Here is an 8,332-nt window from a genome sequence, read left to right on the forward strand (position 1 = left end):
TCATTTTACTGTTATTTTGGATCAGATAAATGCAGCTATGGTGAGCAGAAAAGACTTCTTTAAAAACATTTTAAAATTATTGCTACTTAAAATGTAATAAACACCAATAATATTAATAATAAACACCACTGAACATCCGCTACAGAACTGCATCTTATTCCTGTCAAGTTGGACCAGCATCTCCACAAAAACAGAGCATGTAGTGGCATTATCATATAAACTCTTAGGATTCCCCAATAATGTATATTTTATAAAAATTCAACATAATATAATTACATATGCGATTTAAATAAATGTATACTGTCTGAAAGTTTTGGTTTAAAAAAAAAAACTTATTTTTATTCACTGTTAGTAATTTAGAGAGAAACGCATCAATGGCTTGGTGCAATTATTGTATCCATGGCAACTCAATTTAAAAAATACACTTCTGCAACGTCATTCAGTGCGGAGCCCGTTTAAATCGATGGTCGGTAAGATGCAAACAATCAGTCGTTCTCCTTTACAATTAAAACTTTTATTTTAACATTTTCAGCATCAAATTCAGTTATTCATATTTGATTACATTTTTTTATACTGAAAAAACGTTTGGATAATTAATATTTAGTGTATTGTATGATATAGGCATTTAAAATATGCTATGCTATCCACTTAGCAACAGCATGACCTCACAAGTCCAGCATATTTTCAACTGTGTGTTTGCTTTTTCATCGTTTGAGTGTCTTCCATATCTAAAGTGATTTAGGTGTCTCTAGAGCCACCTAATGGTGATCTGTGACATTCGTTTGTCTCTATGACCTTTAGAAAGCCTGGTCCTCAGTAATGCTCAGGTCTGTCAAGGTCCTCACTAATGTGTGTGTGTGTGTGTGTGTGTGTGTGTGTGTGTGTGTAAAGATCTGTTTTTAAACATAAGTGTATACAATACTCTCATACATATTCATATAATTATTCACATTAATTCATATACCTAATTTAAACGCTAATATACAACTTACAAATGAGTAAGTTTAAGTATAAGTAAAAGTAGTATTTATATACGTATATTTTATTTACATATAAAACATACACAAACACATTTATTAGTCGATTAATTATTATATGCGATATAACAACTTATAGCCTACAAGTTCAAGTAGTTAGAAATAAAAACTGGATTAATTTGTTGATTTAGTGTTGTACCTCGTCGTCAGGATGTGTTTCGTGAGTTCTCTGGCTGTGGTCGGAGTCACGGCGCTCATCCTCTCCGCTGAGGGAAGCGTCTGTCCGAGAGCACCCACGCGTGGACCCCTCCTCCACAACTCTGTCCACAGTTCCGTCCATAGCGCACTCAAAGAGCGAAGCCCTCAAAACAACTGCAGGAGAACAACTACGGATGCCTGTCTGCTCTCTCTGTAGTGGTTGGATGACTTCATTCAAGATCAATCGCGAATAGTAAATTTCAGACACAAGTTTAGAAACACTTCAATCTACTTGTGCACCTTCACGGTGAGCGCGCAATACTCCAGTGACGCAGTTTAATGAGACTAGAATAAAAGTCCTCACAGGAACGAATAAATAAATGGTTAAAAAAATACAACATAAAAATGTATAAATAAAGATACAAATGATTACTGCAAAAAGTATTACAAAATATATGTATATTAGTAGTTCGCTCGTCTACTTGACTCATCCAGGCCACAGAATTAGATATTCTGGGGCATCTGACATTACATATGCTACGTTTTGAAATGGACAATTAAGTTAAAAAAAATAAATAAATATATATATATAATAATAAATATAATAATAATAATTTGACAAGCTTTAACTGAACATGCCATTTGTTTTCTTGAACTGCATCAACACAGAATATTTTGAAAAATAATACATATAATATTTTTCCTCGTAGTTAAAATAGAACACGTTGGGGAAAAAAACAAAAACATTGTTTTAATGGCTCTGGTGAAAATACACACCACAAAGTCGACATATTCGCATACCTTATAAGAGTTTTATCAATAAAAACTGGCTTTTTTTTTATCTAGGTGAATGTTAAGTTTTTGTCTTTCTTATATTTAGTATGTGTATTTATTTATAAAGCATTATTAATACAACAATGGTGAAATTTCTTTTCGAGTGGAGTTTTTGAATGGGAGTTCTAGCCTCTACCGGCGCAAGAGAGGCATGACAGACAGCAAAGATGGCGGCGCCTATGAGCAACGTGGATGAAATTCGTGATAGAGTAATATTGGGTGAATTTGGCGTAAAAAATGTAAGTTATGACCTTTGTGGGATATTTATATAGTGTTCAGTGTATGTTTATGTCTATACAGACTGTTTCATTGCCAATATAAGTGTCAATTATTTAATAATATAACGTTGCACATGTCGTGCAGGTTTCTTCGTACACGAACTGCAGTGATTGTTGTTTATTAGCTTTATATGATAACATCATTATTGTTTATTAAAATGTATTCCCGTAAGGTACATATGTAAATATGATGTACTATATTTACAGGTCCATACTACAGATTATCCAGGAAATTATCCTGGTTACGATGACACATGGGATTTGGAAAAATTCAAAAAGGTGTGTGAAATGCACAAGCTGTCTTTTATTAAAATTAATGTAGTCGCTGCTAAGTCGGGCTTTTTTACGTGATTGACAAAAAATTGTGTAACTTTATTCTTGTAGAATTTCAGGATCGATATAGTTCATTCGGATGAGAACATGTTGGAGTTTGATATGATTGGAATAGACGCTGCCATCGCCAATGCTTTTCGCCGTATATTACTGGCTGAGGTATGTTTGATGATGTTTTGTCCGTGGTGTCTGCTTGTGTACATGTTATATTACCATCATCATGAGCTGCTTTTGAAACGGGATCTGATAGTCATCTTGTGTTTTTCGTCCTCATCTCATTTGAAAATTAAGGTCCCAACAATGGCCATCGAAAAAGCCTTCATTTACAATAACACATCGATCATTCAGGATGAGATTCTAGCTCATAGACTTGGTCTTGTGCCCATAAAAGCAGATCCTCGTCTTTTTGAGTACAGGAATCCAGGTAAGTAACATTACATTCAGGACTCACAAAATTCTCGTTTTACTTTAAAATGACAGACAAATGTATTTGTTCTGAGGAAAGTAGTTTATGTAATGGTCCCACAAATGCCAGCACTGACTGAAGCTGTTAAAGACTGTTTATTATTCTTTTTCACATACTAATGTAAATGTGGGTTGTGTTTGTCAGAGGATCAGGAAGGCACCGAAATTGACACAATTCAACTTCAGCTGAAGGTAAAATGCACCAGGAATCCTAGAGCCCCTAAAGACTCTTCAGATCCCAAGGAGTTATATCTCAATCACATGGGTGAGTAAAGTATGGTTACCTTATTTTAATTAAGCTTTTTTAGATGTCAAAATTAGACTTTTTTTCCCCATTAGGTTTCCATTATAATCATCTTTTTTTTTTTTTTTTTTTTTAATCAATTATCCACACTTTTTCTGGTCCATTAAAGTTAAAAAAAATGATTGTGATGTCAAATGCAATTAAAAAAAAGCTCCAGGTTTGCTGTGGGTTTTTGTATTGCTGCACAATTTGGCCAACAATCTTGTTATTTATGGCTATCAAATAATTAAAAGAATAATTATTAATAAATAATGAATAATACTAGGGCTGCCCTCGACTAAGGATTTTTCTGGTCAGTTAGTAGTCGTTCATTTTAAGCATTGGGCGACTAATCGCACGTTTATTAATAAACAATTTAAATCATTATAATGAGCCTTTAATTGCCTACATAGCCTTATAAGCGCTCAAGCACACGCTTAAAGCTTGCCACAGCGCACCGGCAGAAGTAATGATTATGAATGTGTCAGGGAAAAACAGTAAGGAGACTGCATTAACATTTTAATAATTCACTGATAAACTAGTGCTTTCTTTATTTTCGGTTTAAGAGATGAAGTCGCCGATACTAATTCGTCATCTCCGCAGCCTGTATGCATGTTTCATACGGATGACATAATCTGAGAATATTTGTTTTCCATTTGAATTGGTTCATTTGAAAGTAGACATTTCACTCTCTATAGATATATATTTTAATGTCTGTAAGGCAAAGATATACACAGAGTTTAACGCTCAAGTTCATTGAGACCGAGATGGCAGAAAGCGCATCCTGTTTGCTTTCATTATTTTACAAAAACGCGTTTTGTTGTTATTGTGAGTGCACACAAATAAAAGTGGAATCTTTACAGATTTGAAAGATGTATTACTCTTATCTGTATGAGCAAAAATGAGGGGGCATTTTAAGAGCAAGAGAGCGCACCGGCGCCTCCATCTGTCCTGCAGTGAGCACTACTGTTCAGCTTCCACACTCCGCAAAGACACTGAATAGCGCACATTTCTCTAGGTTAAACATTAGATTGAGCGGCTATGTAACGTTGTTAATACTTACATATTTCAGATGATAAGCCATATTTGAGGTCGATGAATGATATCTGTCCGTCATGAACTGCATGACTTCGCCTATGGATTTTATTTATTTATTTATTTTCTGTGACTAATACACTTTTGGTCGACTAACGATTAGTTGACTATTAGGGGGCAGCCCTAGATAATACTGCTTAACAATGACAATTTTTTAATTTAAGTCTTAATTTCTTAATTTTTCGATGTTTAGAACTGCAGGGGGCCCTTAAAGCTTCTCATTTGTTGACAACAACCTGTTTATAACCACTTCTCATTGCAGGTTTGGGAAGTTGGTTGCCGTATATTGCGTTCTCAAATGTTATAAGTGACCCAAACTCAGAACTAAAATGCTGGATCATGAGCTGCTTGCGTGTAAATTAATGCAGAGCTGCACTTCTCTCTAAAACGTGTTATTAAATCACAGATTTTGCAGTTTGATAAGCACACTAAACGATATCATAGCTTAATCCGTTTTGTTTAAATTATTTGTGCAGCCCTACATGCAATACAGAAGATGTAAGGCAGAATGCTAATGTTTCAGTCACCATTCACTTTCCTTGTGTGGAAAAAAAGATGCAATGAAATTAAAAGGTGAGGTGGCTTAGACTGCCTACCATCTAATTTTGTGTTCCCAGTAAAAAGTACAAGTTTGGAACAACATGCATATTATTTGCTAACCATGGCAAAACATTCTGTTTATCACGGTCCTGTTTACAGTATGTCACTGAAGTCTTGTGTTTGGTTTCAGTCTACTCAGGTGACATAAAATGGCTCCCAATTGGAAACCAAGCCGATGTGTTTGCAGATGCCAAGATTGGTCCTGTGCATGGGGACATTCTCCTGGCACAACTTCGACCAGGGCAGGAACTTGATATAGTCATGCACTGTGTCAAAGGAATAGGTAAGTAATATAAGAGGCCCCTGACCAAATAGCTCTTTGATTTCCAGTGAGCCATATGTATTTTAGTTAGTTAATATAACTCCAATGTCCAGTTCCTAGTTTCCTGTATATATATATAAACTGTGTGATTAACTGGAAAGCTTTTTTGCACCTCACAGGCAAAGATCATGCCAAGTTTTCTCCTGTGGCCACTGCAAGCTACAGACTTCTTCCTGAAATCACATTATTACAGACCATTGAGGGAGAACAAGCAGAGAGGTTAAAGCGCTGCTTCTCACCAGGAGTTATTGAGATACAGAATGTGAACGGTAGGACTGTTTCGCTGTAGTCATGTAGTCTTGATATATTTGGTACTTTTGTTGTTGTATTATAATCTAATAATGATGAATTTCAGGAAGGAAGGTGGCTAAAGTTGTCAACAGCCGTTTAGACACATGCAGCAGAGAAGTTCTTCGGCATGATGACTTGAAGAACTTGGTGAAACTGGGCAGAGTGCGGGATCATTTCATATGTACGTTTGCAACTAAAAGCATTGAGTTAGGTTTGTTTGATGATTTACCAAATGCATTGTCAAATCTCCCTTCTGTGTTTTTTTTAGTCTCAGTTGAGTCCACGGGGATCCTCCCTGCTGATGTCCTGGTTACTGAGGCCATTAATGTCCTCATCTCTAAGTGCCAGAAGTTTCTTACAGAGCTTGATGCGGCAGAAATGGACTAGATGGAAGAAAATAAGGCCAGTCACACTCATCCCATAGCTTTGAATGAAGTCATGGGATTGGTTTACTGACACTGTACAAAGCATTTAAAGCTTTAGCTAAAAACTCCTTTTACAAGTGTAAATTCATACAAATTCCAGTGAGCAATTTAAGGCCATAAGAGAATTCTGGAGATTTCTTGACATTCAAGTTTATTTGTTTCTTTTTAGTCAAGTTAATCTGTTTTGTTTGAGTTGTCCAGCTATAACAAAACATAATGTAAGTCACATATTTGACACAACACATTTTGTGACCTATTTATGTTTTTCCATGTATATTAAACTTTTGCTGTTGACAAAATTACTAATTGTCTATGAATTTCTATCTTTTTATTGTGAACATTTGAACGAAGCACTATGCCAGAGTCTTTATATTCTTAATCCTTATATAATGTTGTAGGTCAATTTGACACATTTTAATTTTGAAGTTGTCAGAATACTGGTTACCTTTGATTACCTTATTCTCATTTGGGGTCATGAACATGTCTAGACACTGATGTACTGTTGAATGTGCATACAAGATGTCTATTACAATTATGATGTTTAGTCAAGTTTGACTAATTTGATTTTATTTGACAATCTGATTTTATGTCAGTTTCTAGGCTACCCTCTGAGGGTATTTTACATTTATGCATTTGGCAGATGCTTTTATCTGAAGAAGCCTTCACTGCAATGAAGGCGTACATTTTTATTAGTTAATGCATGCTCAGTTTGGTGGGAATCAAACGGTTTTATATACGGTTTTCTGAGCGCAGAAAGCAGCTATCACAGCATATGAGTACTAAACTAAGTTCTCTTTCATGTCTTATTGTGCTTAAATTGTCAAATACGCACAAGTTACAAAAACAGTCGGTTATGTCTGTGAAGAAATTGCATGTTTATAATAGATCTGTGCGGCAGCAGGGTAATATACAGTAAATAAATCCATGGGGGGAGCGAAATCTGAACGGCTTGTTTTTTCACAAGTTGCAGAGAAAGGCTTATCAAAAAAATTACTGGGTTCTTTTTTTTACATTTTCTGGGTTGGTAGATGCACGGGGGACCCGGTTATATCACTTAAACACAGAAAAAGTCAGATTTCCATGATATGTCACCTTTAAAATGTTTTTTTTTATTTTTTTTTAAGTTAAAAGAAAATTTGTGAGAAGTTTTAAAGTTTCACTGTTTTTACCAGCTTGGTTTTTCACAGTATGATTTTTTTCTTTTTTTTTGGTGAATTGTATTGAAGCCAGTTTGACACTGTTTAAACATCTCGTTGTGCCAGTAGGGCTAAATAATGCAGAACTACAGAGGCGTAGTTTCCTTTCATCGTGGCAGTGACCTGAAAATTTGCCTTCGTGTTCAGTTCAGTGAACTCAGAGTTGTTTTTTAGTACTTGCTTGGAAAGTTTCCATCTTGAAAATCCCTATATTTTCATACAGATCATCCGTCATAGACATGTAATGATTATTTGCTATCAGTGCTTCTAAAGTGCTCATGCTGAGGTTCCTGTCTGCTTTGAGTTACATACAAACATGCTGACTGAATTACAAGAGCTAATGTCCAGCATATGCTGCTGTTGCCAGAGGCAGATGCATCTAAAGTAGCTTTACGTTTGGGCTGTAGGGCATTGTTTGGCACAATGAGGGCTGGAGTCAGCACAATGAAAGCATTATGCATGAAATCCAGTTTTTTCTCGCTGGGTGATACAAACACCAGAGCACCTGATGAAGTTCATCCTGATTTATGCACGATCCAGATACTTCACTTTGCATCTAATTCCTTTTGTTGAGCTCGACAGGAGAAGTTATTTGCTATTTCCATGCATTCATTCTGCCTTTTCCAGGTGCACTTAGTCACATTTTGGCATATTATTATGGTTGGGCACAACATCTGCAGTAGATCATCTTGAGCTATATTCTACCAAATACCCGCCCACCCATAACGCACAAGCAAATACATAATCGCACACAATGTGTAGACGTTGAAATTGGGCCAGGGTGTCTTTGGAGACAGCGAATCAGAATCACAGAGGGACGCGGCACGATAAGTGGGTCACCTTCCATTATGTGGCTCTCATCATTAGAACGGTTCTGCATGAGACTGGTTGATACTGGAGTCACTTGGCACTCTCCATTCCTCTCCATCCTGTCTCATTACTCAGCTTTGCTCTTGGCAAGCAGCAGACACCACTCAAAGCATAAAAAGACAGGAGAAAAATCTCATACCCTTGTTGGCCAGAGCTGTTGTTTAT

At 36.1% G+C, this 8,332-nt stretch overlaps 2 protein-coding genes across 6 annotated transcripts in view; one reads left to right on the forward strand and one right to left on the reverse strand.

The window, feature by feature from the left end:
• LOC107656932 (polycomb group RING finger protein 6-like) overlaps window positions 1–1,504 on the reverse strand; it is an 8,530-nt gene extending 7,026 nt beyond the window's left edge. For 3 of the 4 annotated variants that reach the window (XM_016444886.1, XM_016444884.1, XM_016444885.1), the window contains exon 1: window positions 1,177–1,504. In XM_016444886.1, coding sequence (XP_016300372.1) covers window positions 1,177–1,317 — 141 coding nt within the window. In that variant the 5' untranslated portion in view covers window positions 1,318–1,504. The remainder of the gene's footprint in view (window positions 1–1,176) is intronic. The other variant, XM_016444883.1, reaches the window with a different exon arrangement.
• Window positions 1,505–2,128: 624 nt separating this feature from the next.
• Window positions 2,129–6,362, forward strand: LOC107656931 (RNA polymerase I and III subunit C). Of its 2 annotated transcripts, XM_016444880.1 has the most exons (9): window positions 2,129–2,248; window positions 2,495–2,566; window positions 2,672–2,779; window positions 2,912–3,044; window positions 3,231–3,350; window positions 5,194–5,346; window positions 5,505–5,654; window positions 5,741–5,857; window positions 5,945–6,362. In XM_016444880.1, the coding sequence occupies exons 1-9, from the start codon at window positions 2,177–2,179 to the stop codon at window positions 6,061–6,063; spliced, it is 1,044 nt and encodes a 347-aa protein (XP_016300366.1). In that variant the 5' UTR covers window positions 2,129–2,176; the 3' UTR covers window positions 6,064–6,362. The 2 variants fall into 2 exon arrangements, with proteins under 2 accessions (XP_016300366.1, XP_016300368.1); XM_016444882.1 differs by lacking the exon at window positions 2,129–2,248 and having other exon boundaries at window positions 2,501–2,566; window positions 2,680–2,779.
• The last annotated feature ends 1,970 nt before the right edge of the window (window positions 6,363–8,332 follow it).

This window comes from Sinocyclocheilus anshuiensis, unplaced genomic scaffold (assembly GCF_001515605.1).
Source record: "Sinocyclocheilus anshuiensis isolate Anshui unplaced genomic scaffold, SAMN03320099.WGS_v1.1 scaffold9092, whole genome shotgun sequence".
Taxonomy (NCBI): Eukaryota; Metazoa; Chordata; class Actinopteri; order Cypriniformes; family Cyprinidae; genus Sinocyclocheilus; species Sinocyclocheilus anshuiensis.